The 18,802-nt window shown below is 44.5% G+C and overlaps 1 protein-coding gene across 4 annotated transcripts; it reads left to right on the top strand.

Moving 5' to 3' along the window:
* Window positions 1-277: 277 nt before the first annotated feature.
* On the top strand, window positions 278-18,715 carry ESD (esterase D). Of its 4 annotated transcripts, none has more exons than XM_079970063.1 (10): window positions 278-359; window positions 776-829; window positions 5,629-5,701; window positions 6,778-6,866; window positions 9,875-9,973; window positions 11,608-11,732; window positions 13,335-13,454; window positions 14,337-14,435; window positions 16,391-16,558; window positions 18,507-18,715. In XM_079970063.1, exons 3-10 carry the CDS (start codon window positions 5,634-5,636, stop codon window positions 18,585-18,587), a joined length of 849 nt encoding a protein of 282 aa, XP_079826189.1. In that variant the 5' UTR covers window positions 278-359; window positions 776-829; window positions 5,629-5,633; the 3' UTR covers window positions 18,588-18,715. The 4 variants fall into 4 exon arrangements, with proteins under 4 accessions (XP_079826189.1, XP_079826187.1, XP_079826188.1 ...); XM_079970061.1 differs by having other exon boundaries at window positions 291-359; window positions 5,626-5,701; XM_079970062.1 differs by lacking the exon at window positions 278-359 and having other exon boundaries at window positions 671-829.
* Window positions 18,716-18,802: the final 87 nt, after the last annotated feature.

The raw sequence follows: 18,802 nt of genomic DNA, 5'->3' as shown, positions 1-18,802 counted from the left end.
GTCCCCCCGTCGTTCGGAGCAAGGCGAAGTGCATGGCGGAGGGACTACAATTCCCATGAAGCCCCGCGGCGCCAGAGAAAGAGAGCGCGCGCCCGTGTGTGGAAAAGCAAACGGGACCCTTGTCGAGAGAGGCAAGGCCGAGTTTTTGAGGGGAGTTTGGTGTCGCTTGACCCGCCTTAGCTCGAGCAAAGCTTCTTGGGAGTTGGAGTCCCCCCGCCGTTCGGAGCAAGGCGAAGTGCATGGCGGAGGGACTACAATTCCCATGAAGCCCCGCGGCGCCAGAGAAAGAGCGCGCGCGCGCGTGTGGAAAAGCAAACGGGACCCTTGTCGAGAGAGGCAAGGCCAAGTTTTTGAGGGGAGTTTGGTGTCGCTTGACCCGCCTTAGCTCGAGCAAAGTTTCTTGGGAGTTGGAGTCCCCCCGCCGTTCGGAGCAAGGCGAAGTGCATGGCGGAGGGACTACAATTCCCATGAAGCCCCGCGGCGCCAGAGAAAGAGAGCGCGCGCCCGTGTGTGGAAAAGCAAACGGGACCCTTGTCGAGAGAGGCAAGGCCGAGTTTTTGAGGGGAGTTTGGTTGTCGCTTGACCCGCCTTAGCTCGAGCAAAGCTTCTTGGGAGTTGGAGTCCCCCCGCCGTTCGGAGCAAGGCGAAGTGCATGGCGGAGGGACTACAATTCCCATGAAACCCCGCGGCGCCAGAGAAAGAGAGCGCGCGCCCGTGTGTGGAAAAGCAAACGGGACCCTTGTCGAGAGAGGCAAGGCCGAGTTTTTGAGGGGAGTTTGGTTGTCGCTTGACCCGCCCGCGGAGCTCAGGAAGGCAGCTGGGGAGGACGGTAAGTGCCTCCAGGGAAAGGATAGGCCCCTCTTTTCCACACACCGCCATTGCTTTTCCCTGGTGCTGGTTTCACTTCGACAGGCAGAAGCAGCCTGTGGCTGAGGCGGTTTGCAAAGCTTGCTTTTTGTGTGTCTGTGTTGTGTGTCGGTCAGTTTTGGGGAATTAATTCCCCCCCCCACACACACAATAATATTTATTATTTTTCATACATAAACATAACAAAAAAAGAGAGTTAAGAAAAAGAATAAAACGAAAAGAAAAAAGAATATAAAACATAATACACATCAAATCACCACATAAACTAAAACTTAATTAATTAATTAAAACCCATCTTCATAAACATCTTACTTGACTTCCTCTAGTCTCTTCCATCTGAATTTCTTAGTGATTATATATAGCAGTTTCCAATATCATCATTTCATAAAGCCATATCACAGTCATAATCATATTTCCTAACTTTTCTTATCGTACATTTTCTTATGTATTTATTTAATCTACCCCCCCACAATAATATTTATTATTTTTCATACATAAACGTAACAAAAAAGAGTTAACTATAGTAAAAGAAAAAAAGAAAACGAAAAGAAAAAGGAAAAAAAGATAAAAGAATATAAATAAGAAGAAGAATATAAAGAAAAAAGAATATAAAGAAAAAAAGAATATAAACAGTTTTGGGGAATTAATAAAGGAACCTGTTATGTACTGAAGTTCTCACCCTGGGCCAGCAGAGGAATTCTGTAGATAGTTTTCTCTCAGGTCCACATATGCAAATAAGGAATTGAAAGTGACGTTCAGTGATTGGATAGTTACAGAAAGTTGTTACTGTTGCATTGTAGTTGAGCTCTATATAATAAGCAGTTTGGCTGAACCCTTCAGTTCAGTTCTGTTCTAGCCTGTGAATAAACACGTGCTGTCTGAAGAATCGCTGTGTCGTCTGATATGTTCACCCACAACTTAACAGAACCAGTTTGTCCACTGCTGGCCAGGCAAAGTTTAGGTTTATTCTATTTAAAAGGTAAAGGTAAAGGTACCCCTGCCCGTACGGGCCAGTCTTGACAGACTCTGGGGTTGTGCGCCCATCTCACTTAAGAGGCCAGGGGCCAGCGCTGTCCGGAGACACTTCCGGGTCACGTGGCCAGCGTGACATCGCTGCTCTGGCGAGCCAGAGCCGCACACGGAAACGCCGTTTACCTTCCCGCTGGTAAGCGGTCCCTATTTATCTACTTGCACCCGGAGGTGCTTTCGAACTGCTAGGTTGGCAGGCGCTGGGACCGAGCAGCGGGAGCACACCCCGCCGCAGGGATTCGAACCGCCAACCTTTCGATCGGCAAGTCCTAGGCGCTGAGGCTTTAACCCACAGCGCCACCTGCGTCCCTTTTATTCTATTTACACTCCCCTTTATACTTAGAGAATTGTAGTGTTAGAAGGGATCCCTAAGGGCCATCTAGTCCAGCCCCTTGGAAATGCAGGAATCTTTTGCCCACAGCTGTCCCCAGGGGGGTCTCGAACCACCAGACCTTTGGGTTTATGGGAGTGGGGCGTTATTGGTTCGTTTTGGGTTTTTGTTCTTGTTTTTTATTACGTATTTTGTGCTTCTACAGTCATACCTCGGGTTACAGACGCTTCGGGTTGTGTGATTTCGGGTTATGCACCGTGCCAAACCCGGAAGTACCGGAATGGGTTACTTCCAGGTCTCGACGCATGTGCAGAAGCATTAAATCGCGCTCTGCACATGTGCCATAGCTGTCAACGTTTCCCTTTTCTAAAGGGAAATTCCCTTATTCCGAATAGGATTCCTCGCAAGATAAGTTAAAGGTGACAGCTATGGCATGCGCAGAAGCGCCGAATCACAACCCTCGAGTGTGCACACGCGGCGCTGCGGGTTGTGAACGCTGCGGATTGTGAATGTGCTTCCCGCACGGATCACGTTTGCAACCCGAGCATCCACTGTATTCTGTTTTGTTATGCCATGAACAGCGGTATACAAATGTGATAAATAAAAAATAGCAGCCAGACACAGTGACCCGTAGCACCACACGCACACACCCCGGGTCTTCCGACTAAACAATAACTTTCTGACAGTAAGAGCTGTTCAACCGCGGCGTGGTGGGTTCTCGTTCCCTGGAGGTTTTAAAGCAGAGGATGAATATCCATCTGTCACAGATGCTTTAGTTGAGATTCCTGAATGACTGGATGACCCTTGGAGTCCCTTCTAACTCTGCGGTTCTTTGATTCCCACTGGCTAAGAAGCCCTGAAAGGATAGGTGGAGAAAGATTGGAAGAAATTTAAAGACTATCTACAGAAACATTGTAAAATTAATGAATGTTAGAAGGATGTTGGAATGAAGTTATGTGGTTTTAGCAGAAATGTTATAAGGGTTTAGGAAAAAATAGACTGTTAATTGGTGAAAGGAGGGAAAGTAAAGTTACATTATATTAAGATAAATTACAGAACAAAAAGTGGAAAAGATGGAAAGGATTTGCTGAAATAGTCAACTGAACTAGAATACAAAAAAGGGAGTTATGGGAAGATTAGCTGTCCCCCCCCCCTCTTTTTCTTCTTCTTTTTCCTTATTGTGATGCGTTGTTTTGTTTTTGTTTGATATGGTGTTTTTATTTTTTATTTTTGTAACCTTTAAAATTTTAATAAATATTATTTATTTAAAAAAAAGAAGCCCTGAAAGGATTTATAACCAAAGTCAAAACAAAACAAAACCCACGGACAATAAAAAAATCACAAACATTTTAAAATACAGGTTAAACAGTACAGTACAGGTTAAACAGTACCCAGTGCCCACTGCCAGGCTATTTTATGCCCTTGGCAAGGCTATTGATTTGCACACACACCAAAAATTGCTCACTGCAATTTTCAAAAATGAACATCTTGTAGAAATGATAAACAACTTCAAAATAAAAAACTAAAAATAAAATATTGTCGGAAATTTATAAGCTAATCTGTATAAAACTGTGCCCCTCAAAGGAGGTTTGCCCCTTAGGTGGCTGTCTGGTTGGCCTAATGATAGCCCTGACCTTATGTGGCAATAAAAGGGCGTGAAAGAGCACAAGCAGTAAAATGCTCCCCTGCCCTCAAACAGCACGATTTCAACTCCCTGGCAGCAACTTCTCAAACACATTTGCTACAACTCCTATCCTTGCAAAATCTTTTCCAACCTGGCCAAAGGTTAGTTGAACGATTTGATTTTGGCAGGCTCTGTTCTGGATCCCCTCCCCTGCTAGGAATGTGGTAGAATAGTAAAAGTTGAGTCCTGGAATACATTGTCTTCAGTGGCACAGCCACCTCCAGCTGCACCTTGGATTAAGGAAGAAAGATCTCATTGGATCAAACTGACCACTGTCCTTGGACTGGGCATCACAGCAGTTTGGGAACCAAGACAGGAAACCCTGTTTTCTAGGCTCTGCCAACAGGCTTGTAAAATCAGGAAAACAGGCAAACTTCTCAAATGCAGCACACAGTTATGTCTCAGTTTTCTGCCTACTGAAATCTGAATCTTTATATTGAAGAATGTCTCTCTGTGTGTTATGAATAACTAGGGGTGATGGCATTGTGAAGAAAAACTGTAGGTTGGTAGGAAAAATCCTTTATCTGTTGTAGAAGCTTTATGGTGCATTTACATGCATGCTTACTCCTACGTAAGCCCTCCTAAGTTTAATGCAACTCACCGTATTTTTTGCTCTATAAGACTCACTTTTTCCCTCCTAAAAAGTAAGGGGAAATGTGTGTGCGTCTTATGGAGCGAATGCAGGCTGCGCAGCTATCCCAGAAGCCAGAACAGCAAGAGGGATTGCTGCTTTCAGTGCGTAGCGATCCCTCTTGCTGTTCTGGCTTCTGAGATTCAGATTTCTTTTTCTTAGAATAAAATCATAGAATCATAGAATCATAGAGTTGGAAGAGACCACAAGGGCCATCGAGTCCAACCCCCTGCCAAGCAGGAAACACCATCAGAGCACTCCTGACATATGGTTGTCAAGCCTCTGCTTAAAGACCTCCAAAGAAGGAGACTCCACCACACTCCTTGGCAGCAAATTCCACTGTCGAACAGCTCTTACTGTCAGGAAGTTCTTCCTAATGTTTAGGTGGAATCTTCTTTCTTGTAGTTTGGATCCATTGCTTCGTGTCCGCTTCTCTGGAGCAGCAGAAAACAACCTTTCTCCCTCCTCTATGTGACATCCTTTTATATATTTGAACATGGCCTCTTCTCCAGGCTAAACATGCCCAGCTCCCTTAGCTGTTCCTCATAAGCCATCGTTTCCAGGCCTTTGACCATTTTGGTTACCCTCCTCTGGACACGTTCCAGTTTGTCAGTGTCCTTCTTGAACTGTGGTGCCCAGAACTGGACACAGTACTCCAGGTGAGGTCTGACCAGAGCAGAATACAGTGGCACTATTACTTCCCTTGATCTAGATGCTATACTCCTATTGATGCAGCCCAGAATTGCATTGGCTTTTTTAGCTGCCGCGTCACACTGTTGGCTCATGTCAAGTTTGTGGTCAACCAAGACTCCTAGATCCTATTCACATGTACTGCTCTCAAGCCAGGTGTCTTGTTTTCCTCCTCCAAAAACTAGGTGTGTCTTGTGGTCTGGTGCGTCTTATAGAGCGAAAAATACGGTACTCCCAGGTAAGTGTATATATTTTCAGCCTGAATTATCTTCTTGTTATGAGGCTGCTGTAAATTCAGCTATGGAATTCAATACCATAAGATGTAGTGAAGCGTGTTTTACAAATTTAATAAATAAGTACAACTCTAAAACAGTTCCCCCCCTTTGTTTCCAGCAGAGATCATGGCCTTGAAAGAAATTTCTAGCAATAAATGCTTTGGTGGTTTTCAGAAAGTGTTTGAGCATGACAGGTAAATATTTTATTCATGTAATTTTTTTTAAAGGATATTTTACAACCCTGGGGTTAGGGTTGTATTCAGCTAAGTCCTACTTGGTTGAGTAGACCCACTGAAATGAATGAACCTAAGTTAGCCATGTCCATTAACTTGAATTGATCTATTTTTGAGTAGGAATAACATTGAATGGCACCTTTATGCTGCAGGCCTATACCCACAGGGCAGTATTCAGCTAAATAAAAACGCTAGTGCAAGGATTAGCACTAGTGTAAGGGGGTTTTCCCCCCTCTCCTCCTGCACCTGCCCTGTGCCACAGCAGAAGCCTTTGGTGAAACCTACCCACTATCTATAACCCATAGCCACCAAAGTTTAGAAAATTTGTCCCTATGTGCTTGGGGCTAGACAACAGCTAATTACTAAACAAATGCATATTCATTTTTGCCCCTTCCTGATGTTTTTTTTGGCAGACAGCAATTTTGCATATAGCCGTTCTGTTGATATTTAGGCTTTGGTGTCATACCAAAGTACTGAGAAAACATCTTTTTGTTCTTCAATGTTAATTACGTTTTTAGTAGCTTAACCATCACTATATCTTCCTTGCCTTTTCAGTGAAAGTCCAGTTGTCCATTGCAGGGGTGGGAAACCTGTCTCCCTCCAGATGCTGTTGAACTCAGCTCCCATCAGCCCCAACCAGCATGGTCAATAGGCAGGGATGATGGGAGCTGTAGTTCAGTATCTGGAGGGCCACAGATTAGCCACACCCACCCCACTGTACTCCACTCTGTCCCTTCAGTCTCTATGCTCAGTCCCTCATGTGTCTCCTTTTGCATTCTTGGATGCTGAGGTAGACCCTCTTTGATAATCTGCATCTTGTCCCTTCTTGTGGCAGCTCCAATTGTCTGCTGTCTCTACTTGCCTTGACTGAATTAGTTGCACTGATTTCCATGGGGGAACAAAAACACTCTTAAATAAAGCATGCGGCTTGAGTGTTAGCCTCTGGCAACTCTGATTGGAGGTTGCGGTTTCTTATAAGCGACATTATTTTTGTCAAGTTTCATTAGTCCATGTTAATTGCATTTTGTTGTCAACAGCGTTGATCTGAAATGCAAAATGAAGTTTGGGGTTTATCTGCCACCCAAAGCAGAAACTGAGAAATGCCCTGTATTGTACTGGCTCTCAGGTGAGTAATCTGAAATGGCCCTTGAAAAAGATATTGCCAAAGGGGGTTAAAATTAATTCAAACATGTTGTAGGTGTGATTTCAGTAGGCTTCTTATAGTTATTTCAGAGATTCATATACTACTTTTCATCAAAAAATTATAACAAAGTGGTTTCCAGGAAGAGATCAAACAACAAATAAAATAATAAAAATATTTAAAAGAAATGAAAACATAAATTCTACGAAACAGCACAGGGTCAAAACTCTATAGATCACAGCAAGCTAAATGGGCCCACCATAAGTTTGAAGCCTGGGGAAACAAAAGTGTATTGAGGTAGTGACAGAAGCTTACCTAAAATGTTGTCTGTACCACTAGGAAAAGGGAGTTTTCATACCAAGGGAGCCTTATATTGCAGCCCTACACAGGGAGCAGCACCTGCCAGGGAGACAGCAAGAAGGCCCCCCTCCACCAATCTGATAGCCCAGACAAGATTGCAAAGTGTTTTTGTAGATTATCATCTAGATCAGGTTGGTCCAACTCGCAGCCCTCAATGTCTTTTATGGCAGCCCTCTGCACCATTTTATGCCCCCCTCCAGCCCTTGTGCCTGGGTAAGCAAGGCTCTGGGCTTTGGGAAAGAAGTTTGAGGGCTCTGGGAGGGTCCTAGAGTCCTCCTGTCTCCTTCCCAAAACCTTGTTAGCACTTTCCTAGCTTTGGGAAGGAGGTGGGAGGGCTCTGGGACCCTGCCAGAGCCTCATAAAGGTAAAGGGACTCCTGACCATTAGGTCCAGTCGTGGCCGACTCTGGGGTTGCGGCGCTCATCTTGTTTTATTGGCTGAGGGAGCTGGTGTACAGCTTCCGGGTCATGTGGCCAGCGTGACTAAGCCGCTTCTGGCAAACCAGAGCAGCGCACGGAAACGCCGTTTACCTTCCCACTGGAGCGGTACATATTTATCTACTTGCACTTTGATGTGCTTTCGAACTGCTAGGTTGGCAGGAGCAGGGACCGAGCAATGGGAGCTCACCCCGTCACGGGGATTCGAACTGCCAACCTTCTGATCGGCAAGTCCTAGGCTTTAACCCACATCGCCACCCACGTCCCTTGCCATAGCCTCATACCTCCTTCCCAAAGCCCAACACCTTGCTTATTCGTTTGGTTTTTTTGGGGGGGGGGCAGGCAGCACAAGGACTGGCAGCGGAGTGTCAATTTTGACTTGCTCCCCTTGCTCCATGTGGCAAAATAGTTTGCCGTCCACAGGTTCCATGTCTGAGTTCTATTGTGGTCCACTTGGTATGAAAAGCTGGACTGCCCTGATCTAGATACATGTGTGATTCACTGATAAAGCCGGACTGTCTTGCTTTTGCTGTCAGCTGAGCTTCGATAAAGGCTTATAGATAAGATAATTTGTGACACATCTCTTTCTGCAAGATGCTGTTAGGCGCTGGACAAAATCTGACACCCTAAGAGACTCAAGCTTTTGTGTTAAATTAGAAAGTTTCCTTACAACTGCTTCAGCCAAAATTTAGAGAATCAGTGTTGAAGTTCACACCCAGGTGGCATCTTGCTCCAGTGAGAAAGGTGTTGTATGACTAATGAGGTGTCACATAGCCCTTTAAGGTGTTTATGCACCACATAATTAACAAAGAATAGACGGTCACTCACCCATATGTGGTGGAATTGTGCATTAGTGCCAGATGTTTATTCTGTCTAATATTTGTAATAGTCCAATGGATCACACACCCTGTTCCAACTTTGGCACTGCTCTCCCTAATTAGCGGCCCTCAGAGCATTATTTGTCATGTCCTACTTTTTGGTAGGAACTGCCCTTATGAAGATGGCTAAAAATTGCTAGGCTCTTTTCAAATCTGCCACTCAGGGAAGACACTCCAAAAACTGGCAAACAGCACAGTCAGAAAAACTGGCAGTAAATTGGTCAGTGTGATTGCAAAGAAAGAACTTTGCATAAAAATCTGTTTTCCCTTCTTATATGTGCCTGTGGATATTCTTAGCTTCCTGCTACTGGTATTATTAGGATTACAGTGGTGCCCCGCAAGACGAACGCCTCGCAAGACGGAAAACCCGCTAGATGAAAGGGTTTTCCGTTTTGGAGGCGCTTCGCAAAACGAATTTCCCTATGGGCTTGCTTCGCAAGACGAAAATGTCTTGCAAGTTCCTGCGGGTTTTTTCCCCTTCCCCCCTTTTCCTAAGGCACTAAGCCGCTTATCAGCTGATCTGCTGATAAGCCGCTTAACAGCTGATCGCTAGAAGCCGCTAAACCGCTAATAGCGCTAATCCGCTAAACTTTGTCTACTGGTACATTAATAAAAATGTAATGAAGAAAATGTTTACTAAACAACCCTGCAATTAAACAGTAATTGAATAACTTTTGCATGGTGGCAGAATTACAAATAAATTGTTAAAAATCAGATATTTTATTCCATCATATTCCACCGAAAGAACAGAAGAGAAATAATCAAATGCTTTGAATATACCACTTCGCCACGTGCAATTTATGTATCTGAGAGTCCAGATTATAAACAAACAAACAAACAAACAAACAGGCTGACAGTGGCAAGTTATGGCCCTTTATGGGGGGAAATTCTGAAAATTAAAGGGGAGAAGCTGTCCTTAATTGGTTGTATAACACCAATTAAAACTATTGTTGTTCTTAGGTTTACTTATCTTTTCCAGTTCTTCCTAGGGGAGGCATTTAGCTAGGGGAACAGCTAAATGAGTGGCAAAAATGTTTGGAATCTTTCTGAAAGAAAAAACCTGGAACAACAAAACAAAAAGCCCTGTTATATAAACATCTATCACTGGGAGGATGGGGGAATTAGTTTTTTGAAGTTATACTTTGAGGCTAATCAATTTAGACACTTAGGCCCAACAATATCAAAAGATATAAACAATGGTTCAAAGTGGAAAGTGCATCTCTTACTTCTGGGCTAAAACACGCTCACTTGGATAGCTTCTGAGCCAGAACCCTATTGGCAGTGCTCTTACCATTACAATGCTCTTCTGTCTTTTCAGGATTAACGTGCACAGAACAGAATTTCGTAACGAAAGCAGGTTTCCATCAAGCTGCAGCTGAACAAGGCCTTGTTGTGGTTGCCCCAGATACCAGCCCACGTAAGTGCTAGGCCAATGAACATCAAATTAATTGCTTTTAATTATTGCTGTTACGCAGCTGTGTGTATTACTAGTACGTTAACCAAACTTTGTATACAAACCTAGAATCTTGTCCATTTGTCCTTTATTGTCACCTGTGTGCAGTGAAATTAAACGAGCCCCTCCCCATACACTCAATCTTGTTTGCGCTCTGTTCTTGTCGGAAATCAATTACAGTGGTACCTTGGGTTACATACACTTCAGGTTATAGACGCTTCAGGTTACAGACTCTGCTAACCCAGAATAGTACCTCGGGTTAAGAACTTTGCTTCAGGATGAGAACAGAGATCGTGCTCTGGTGGCGCAGCGGCAGCAGGAGGCCCCGTTAGCTAAAGTGATGCTTCAGGTTAAGAACAGTTTCAGGTTAAGAATGGACCTCCGGAACGAATTAAGTTCTTAACCTGAGGTACCACTGTACACCACTATTTTCCCCCATTCAGCAGCCCAACAGCCCATGGATAAAAACTGTTCTTTAACCTGTTGGTGCGGCTGACTATATTTCTGTATCTCCTGCCTGAAGGTAGGAGATTAAAGAAGTGCTGGCCAGGGTGTGAGTCATCCCTAAGAATTTTCCTTGCTCTCCTGAGGCAGCGGTCTCCCGCAATGTCATCTAGCGAACTCCGAGGACAGCCCATTATGTCATGTGCTGTATTCGCCACCCTCTGTATGGACTTCCTGTCCTTGACTGTCAAACCAGAGGACCACACTGTTATACAGTATGAAAGGACACTTTTTATGGTGGCCCGGTAAAAGGAGATCATCAATTTTTGTTTAACATGGTTCTTTCGCAAGACCCTGAGAAAATGGAGTCTCTGTTGGGCCTTCCTAACCAACAGATGTTTTCCTGTGCAGTTCCAGTAGTTGCCAGATCAGCACAGATACAGTATTGATAAGCAGATTTTCCTGTAAAAGCATCTTCCTCCTGGGTGGTAGGGAACAGCACACACTTAAGATCTGCCTTTTATTTCCCCACAATTGGCTAGACAGTTGCATGCGCTTTTAGCTCTTCATCTAACAAAGTCCATCCACGTGTGCAAAGTTTTCCTCATTACCAGGTACAGTGGTGCCCCGCAAGACGAATGCCTCGCAAGATGGAAAACCCGCTAGACGAAAGGGTTTTCCGTTTTGGAGGTGCTTCGCAAAACGAATTTCCTATGGGCTTGGTTCACAAGACGAAAATGTCTTGCGAGTTCCTGCGGTTTTTTTTCCCTTCCTCCCCTTTTTCTAAGCCGCTAAGCCACTTATCAGCTGATCCGCTAAGCCGCTTATCAGCTGATCCGCTAAGGCGCTTAACAGCTGATCCGCTAAGCCGCTTATCAGCTGATCTGCTAAGCTACTTAACAGCTAAGCCGCTTATCAGCTGATCCGCTAAGCCGCTAATGGGCTTGCTTCGCAAGATGAAAAAAACGCAAGACGAAGAGACTCGCGGAACAGATTCTTTTCGTCTTGCGAGGCACCACTGTAGACTATTCTGCCTGGCAACCCTTTGCCAAGCAAAGAGAGGCATTCACATATAGCCCCTTGAACATAAAGGAAAAGTGCCACTCCTCTGCTGTGAATGGTGATTATCAGCGTAGACTTTCTTTCCATGGTAGGTGGATGCAATATTAAAGGAGAAGATGAGAGCTGGGATTTTGGCACTGGAGCTGGTTTTTACGTGGATGCCACTGAAGATCCGTGGAAAACGAATTATCGCATGTATTCTTACATAAAGGATGAGGTGACTTGGCTTGGTTAATTGTGCCTGTGTACAATTCTCTTGATGTAAATATAGAATGGGATATAATACAAGGTGTGGGTTCCCCAACTTTTTCTCCCCCATCCTTCTAGAGTTTGGGTGTAATCCTTGACGCCTCCCTTTCCATGGAGGCGCAGGTTACAGCAACAGCTAAGGCGACATTTTTCCACCTTCGCTGCATCAAGCAGTTGGTCCCTTACCTTTCCCGCCCCGACTTGGCCACAGTGATCCATGCGACGGTCATCTCCAGGCTTGACTACTGTAATTCGCTCTACGCGGGGCTGCCCTTGAAGCTGTCCCAGAAACTCCAGCGGGTACAGAATGCTGCAGCGAGGCTCCTCACGGGGTCTCTGCCATGGGAGCATATTCACCCAGTGCTTTTCAAGCTGCACTGGCTCCCGGTGGAGTACAGGGTCAGATTTAAGGTGCTGCTTTTGACCTTTAAAGCCCTTCACGGCCTAGGACCCTCGTACCTACGGGACCGCCTCTCCTGGTATGCCCCACGGAGAGCCTCAAGGTCCATAAATAGCAACACCCTAGTGGTCCCGGGCCCTAAGGAAGTTAGATTGGCTTCAACCAGAGCCAGGGCCTTTTCAACTCTGGCTCCGGCCTAGTGGAACGCTCTACTTCATGAGACCAGGGCCCTGCAGGATCTGATTTCTTTCCGCAGGGCCTGTAAGACAGAGTTGTTCCGCCTGGCCTTTGGCTTGGAGCCAATTTGATTCCCTCCCTCCCTCTCTTTTCTTTTTTTTCTTTTCCTTCTCCTCCTGCGATGAGGCTACATTTTAATATTTTAATGTTCCACTATTTTAATGTTGTATTTTATTTTTGTTTTTAAGTTGTAATCATTCATCTTGTTTTTATTATTGCTTGTAAGCCGCTCTGAGCCCGGCCTTGGCTGGGGAGGGCGGGGTATAAATAAAAAATTATTATTATTATTATTATTATTATTATTATTATTATTATTATCACTGTAAGTCTGATAGTCGGATACATATGAGTATCCTTCTGGACACAGAGAGAAAAATCTGACACCCAACTGTGTCCACATTGGCAAGATCTGGCATTGGTACTTGTGCTTTATCTCTGAGAAAATAAGGCACCTGTAAATTTGTCCTGCGTTTTCTCACCTGCACTCAAGCTCTGAGGTTCTAATGTTCCGCTCTGAGAAATTCCGTAATATGGTACCCAGTAATTCCTTATGAACTTTTACCATCCTCCCTAACTTTGCCCAACATCACCAAAGGCAAGCAAAAGGCCTGGTGTCTCTTTAAGTATGCAGGCAATAGCACTGCATCTTTAAACTTGCTCTGCCTTCATATACTTGCAAGGACCCCTGAAACTGTTATAGTAAAATCTCCCCAAGTTGAGTAGTTTACTGATAGTTTCCCTGTTTCTTTGTAGCCAGTATATCCCACAGAAAGCTTACTGGGCAGCATGTGTGATGCTGTTTGATAAAGTGTTGGACAAAGGCAAGAGTCATTGCTCTCTAGAGATGGACCCTAGTTGTATTTTATTTTTATCCTGTGTAGGTCAAAATGTTAATATACTCACATCTATTTCCTTCTCATTGACGTCTTCCAGTTACCTAATCTGATAAATGCCAATTTCCCAGTTGACTCTGGGAGGATTTCTATTTCCGGCCATTCAATGGGGGGTCATGGTGCTCTCATCCTCGCTCTGAAGAATCCCGGAAAATACAAAGTAAGATTCTGAATTTTTAAATGTATATCGAATAAAGTAAAGGAATTAGATAATGATGCAAAGAGAGATAATGTTAAGAAAATTTACCCTGAAAAAGTAAGAGATGCAGTCACCTTTATCAGTGCGGTTTTTAAATCTGGTCAAATTCAGTGCTGTTTTGAAAGGGTCAGTGCACCATCTTGCTGTCTGATTGTATCCAAACATAGACAAAAACCTGCTCCTTGATATCAGGAACTATCATGTAAAATTTAGTTATGCTATTTTAAGAGATGTCCAAATACATATCAAACAACTTTCCAAAATACCTTAGTTTTCGAACATAATCTGTTTGGAAGACCGTTCAACTTCCGAAACGTTCAAAAACTGAGGCGCAAAGGGCAGTCTGCAATTTAAATGGGGGAAATTGGGGGAAAACTCAGCGAAAGCTGTTCAACTTCCGAAAAGTGTTCGAAAACGGAAGCAATTACTTCCGGGTTTTTGGCGTTAGAAAAACGAAACGTTCGGCTTCCGAGATGCTCAAAAAACCAAGGTACCACTGTATATAGTAGATTGGCATTCTGGATGTTTACAATTAATAGGCGGTGCAAATTGAAGTATGGCACAATCCTATGAAGATATATTGATAAATGGGGACAGAAACAAATAAAGTAAATAAAAATTGTGTTATGTCTGTACATGTCCGTACACCAGGACAAGATGGGTTTGCACTGTCCTTTCCTACACATGACAAAAGGTGAAAATAAGCAGCTGTTTTCTAGAACCATGCTGTTTTCTACAACTTTACAAATGCAGTTTTTAAAAATTCAGAGTTGCTGGGGAAAATCTAGATTCAGATATTAACACAGTTGCTTTGTTTTCCTTGAATCTTCCATTTCTGACTAGTCTGTTTCAGCCTTTGCACCAATCTGCAACCCAATACAGTGCCCGTGGGGGAAGAAAGCTTTTAGTGGATACCTGGGGTCGGATGTAACCAAATGGGAGGTATGTACTGGAAATATCTGCATGGTGTAGAATAACCACAGAAGCGCCATCAAACTGCTTCATCAATATAGATTTTTTTTAAAAAGGCAAGGCAGGTTGGGTGCAGTCGAAAAGCGGTATAAAATTATATAGTCATGGGAAAAAGGAAGTGCACTCTCTTTGGATTCTGTGGTTTTACATATCAGGACATATTAATGATAGTCTGTTCCTTAGCAGGTCTTAAAATTAGGTACACGCCATGATTTATTTAACGTGGTGTGGCTTGCGTGCATGACGCAAGCATGTTGTATGGCGTGCACAAGTGAGGTGAGCACATTGCGCGGCATGTGTGCATGGTCGCCATGGAATTTTGAGGGGGCCCGGCCCCTTCCTTACATATGGTGGGGCTTAGCCCCCCAACTCCCCCTAGGTGGTGCCCTTGCTGGCATTGCTTACTCCTGTACATTTCATTCTTGTGGTTGTAACACTGTAAAGCCTTCTGGAGTGCAGGAGGAATGGTGGTTCTTGGCAGAAATGTTTCCAGCATTCTCCCGTGTTGGAGTTGAAAAATAAGAAAATGCGGTAGCTCATAAAGAACAAGCAAGCCAGAATTGTGTCACTTTCCTTGGCTACTCCCAATCTCTGGTGCAGAACATTTTCCAAGACAGGCTAGGAAATAGTGGCAGAGTTAAGTTTTCACGGGGAAGGGCAAGGGGGCTCCTGAACACATTCATTCTACATCAAATCTGCCTCTTTGGCTGCTGCTGTTACACTTAAAAGTCCACTTTCTTGCTCACAGTGATGTCATTGTTACCAAGGAATCTCCGAAACTCCATCCATCAGCATAAATCATTTTATCTGCTGTTGACTTTCTATTTGTTATGTCCACTGCAAAATAAATCTGTGTGTAATATGAATACTGAATACAGGCAGGTAGCCGTGTTGGTACCTTGGAGACCAACTAAGTTAGTTATTGGTATGAGCTCATACCAATAACTAACTTAGTTGGTCTCTAAGGTGCTACTGGAAGGATTTTATTATTTTATTAGATTTATTTAATTTTGTTATGAATACTGAATGTGAGCCTGGTCAGCGTTGCATTTTAATTTGGAATTGACTGTAAATTGGATAGGAATTGTGATTCTTTCTGTTGGTCATTGTTTTTCCCGTATTGTGAGATCTTGGGCTTATCCAGATTTACCGTATTTTTCGCCCTATAGGACACACTTTTCCCCTCCAAAAATTAAGGGGAAATGTGTGTGCGTCCTATGGGGCGAATGCAGGCTTTCGCTGAAGCCTGGAGAGCCCCCTCACGCTCTCCAGGCTTCAGGAAGCTATCTGCAAGCCATGGGAGAGCTGCGCGACTTCGCGCAGCTCTCCCACGACTGGCAGAGAGCTGCTTGCACCCAGAAGCCTGGGGCGCACTGAGCTCAGCGCCCCCCAGGCTTCAGGCTTCGCGCAGCTCTCTGCTAGCCATGGGAGAGCTGCGCGAAGTCACGCAGCTCTCCCACGGCTTGCGGAGAGCAACCTGTTCTGGGGTCGGGGGAAGCTCGGGCTTCCCCCGCCCCAGCCCCACACGTGGGGGGGAAATAATTTTTTTTTCTTTATTTCCCCCCAAAAAACTAGGTGCGCCCTATGGGCCGGTGCGCCCTATGGGGCGAAAAATACGGTACCTTTTGCCCTGCTGTTTTCAGGCACAGGCTCATGCTTTAAGCTCATGCGAAAACCCACTCCTTAAAAGCTGGAGTGCAATGAACGGCAATTCGAATTTTCTGTAGATTGCCCTTTGCTCTGCTTTCGCTTTGAAGAGCGGTTTTTGCAGGGAAAGCTCTGAAGCCTACAGAGAGCAATCAGACACAGAGCTTTAAAATGCAGATTATGCCTGGCCTGGAAAGTCTGGAGGAAAGGTCAATATCGATAACCTCTTGTCTGGATGCTGCAGTTTTTAGAAGTGAATGTATCTATATCCGTTGCAGGCTTACGATGCTACACATATTGTGAAATCCTACAAAGGCCCCTCTTTGGACATTCTGATTGATCAAGGCAAAGACGACCAGTTCCTTACAGCAGGGCAATTGCTGCCTGATAATTTCATTGCTGCCTGCACAGAGCGCAAAATTCCAGTGGTCTTCAGAATGCAGCAGGTAATGTCCTAAACGTTTTGTGTCTTGTGTTAAATTTTCAGTAGTAAAGGTCGATGATGCTTCTCTTTGCCTCCTGAGGCAGCATTATTATCATTTACAGGTTTGTTTAGATATTGCCTGATCCCCTCTCTCATTCACTCACACACATCCCAAAAAGCCCCTCTACACCAATTTAAAGAACAGTACATTCATTCTTTTAAAGAATTAAAAATAAATCAGCAAAACAACCCAAAACACTTTCAAACAAATAAAGAGCAAACAATAAACAAACAAACAAATACTACTTGTTAATTCCTGACAGCTTGACAAAATAAAAACAGCTTTTCCTCATGGAAGAGGGTCCATGAACAGTAGTTCAAAAGACCCCCATTAGAACCTGAAGGGAACCTGCATAGGCCTTGTGTAATAGAAACGTTTTCAGCAGGCATTTATAGTTGGCTAAGAAGGTGCCTGCTGAATCTCTCGAGTGGGTTTTCCTAGGTAAAAAAAGGTAAAGGACCCCTGGACAGTTAAGTCCTGTCAAAGGCAACTATGGGGTTGTGGTGCTCATCTCGCTTTCAGGCTGAGGAAGCTGGCATTTGTCCACAGACAGTTTTCTGGGTCATGTGGCCAGCATGACTAAACTGCTTCTGGCACAAGGGGACACCGTGACAGAAACCAGAGTACACGAAACGCCGTTTACCTTCCTGCCACAGCAGTACCTATTTATCTACTTGCACTGGTGTGCTTTCGAGCTGCTAGGTTGGCAGGAGCTGGGACAGAGCAATGGGAGCTCAACCTTTCAAACGGATTCGAACCGCTGGCCTTCCAATCGGCAAGCCCAAGAGGCTCAGCTGTTTAGGCCACAGCGCCACCCACTCCCTTCCGGGTGTTCATAGGACTTGGTTGATGGCATTAAAGGCTCAGTTTCTCATTGTCCTCCAACGAGCCTCACCAGCTTGGGAAATGAATAACAATGCTTCTGACTGAGCTGAGGTACAAGGTTTCAGCCAATCCCTGAGGTACCCTGGACCTAAGTTGCTCAGGGCTTTGTAAATTAATACAAGAACCTTGAACCTGGCATGATCCTATTTCTGAAACCCCTGAGAGCTGCTGCCAGCCATTGTAAATGGGTCAGTGATGTAACTCAGGATAAGGCAGCTTCCTGAGTTCCTGTGTTCTGCTCTGCATGCAGAACGTCCCAATTTCAATCCCCGGCTTCTCCAGGTAAGGTTGGGAACCTTCCCTTATCTGAAGCCCTGGAGAGCCACAGCCAGCCATTACTGAACAGGATGAACCCTTTTTCTTGAATTGCGGGTGCTGTGGGTTAAACCACAGAGCCTAGGACTTGCCAATCAGAAGGTCGGCGGTTCGAATCCCCACGATGGGGTGAGCTCCCATTGCTTGGTCCCTGCTCCTGCCAACCTAGCAGTTTGAAAGCACATCAAAGTGCAAGTAGATAAATAGGTACCACTCTGGCAGGAAGGTAAACGGCGTTTCCGTGCGCTGCTCTGGCTCGCCAGAAGCGGCTTAGTCATGCTGGCCACATGACCCGGAAGCTGTACGCCGGCTCCCTCGGCCAATAAAGCGAGATGAGCGCCGCAACCCCAGAGTTGGCCACGACTGGACCTAATGGTTGGGGGTCCCTTTACCTTTACCTAACGTACCAAAGTATTGCAATACTGTGCAATATGTACACTTATATCCCTCTGTCGGTCTACAAGGGCACATTCTTAAGTTGTTCTGGCAAGTTTCCTTTAAAGGTAGATTATACCTTCCTCTGTCAACAGAGAGATAGGTGGTGGTTAGATAATTTATTACACTGAATGCGTACGTTGAACCCAAGGCGAATTTTCCAGCTACTTCGTTCTTGAGTACCGCTGCCTCTGAATAGCGCTGTAAAAAACAATGCTTTTGAAGACATGTTGGCTACATATTTGACCATTTGATTTCTTTTTCCCCTTCCCAGGGCTATGATCACAGTTACTACTTTATAGCAACATTCATTAATGACCATATCAGGCACCACGCAAAATACCTCAATGCTTGAGTATCTCCTGACAGTACAAAACAATTGGAAGATAATCAGTGGAAATTAACAACGAAAAAGTACGTGAATAATCAGTGTATTGAAATGAAGTCCTAATTTTATGCCTCAGAATAAACACTTGGAATATGCCTTGTCTGATGTGAATTAATTTAATCATGTTTGGGAATATAGCTGTAAAGTTACCTTTCTGAGCTGAAAGCATTTCTAGTTACAGT

Source organism: Podarcis cretensis, assembly GCF_951804945.1.
Source record: "Podarcis cretensis genome assembly, chromosome: 3".
In the NCBI taxonomy this organism is placed as follows: domain Eukaryota; kingdom Metazoa; phylum Chordata; class Lepidosauria; order Squamata; family Lacertidae; genus Podarcis; species Podarcis cretensis.
Note: the sequence above shows the minus strand (reverse complement) of the source record. Positions and strands in the feature narration are given on the sequence as shown.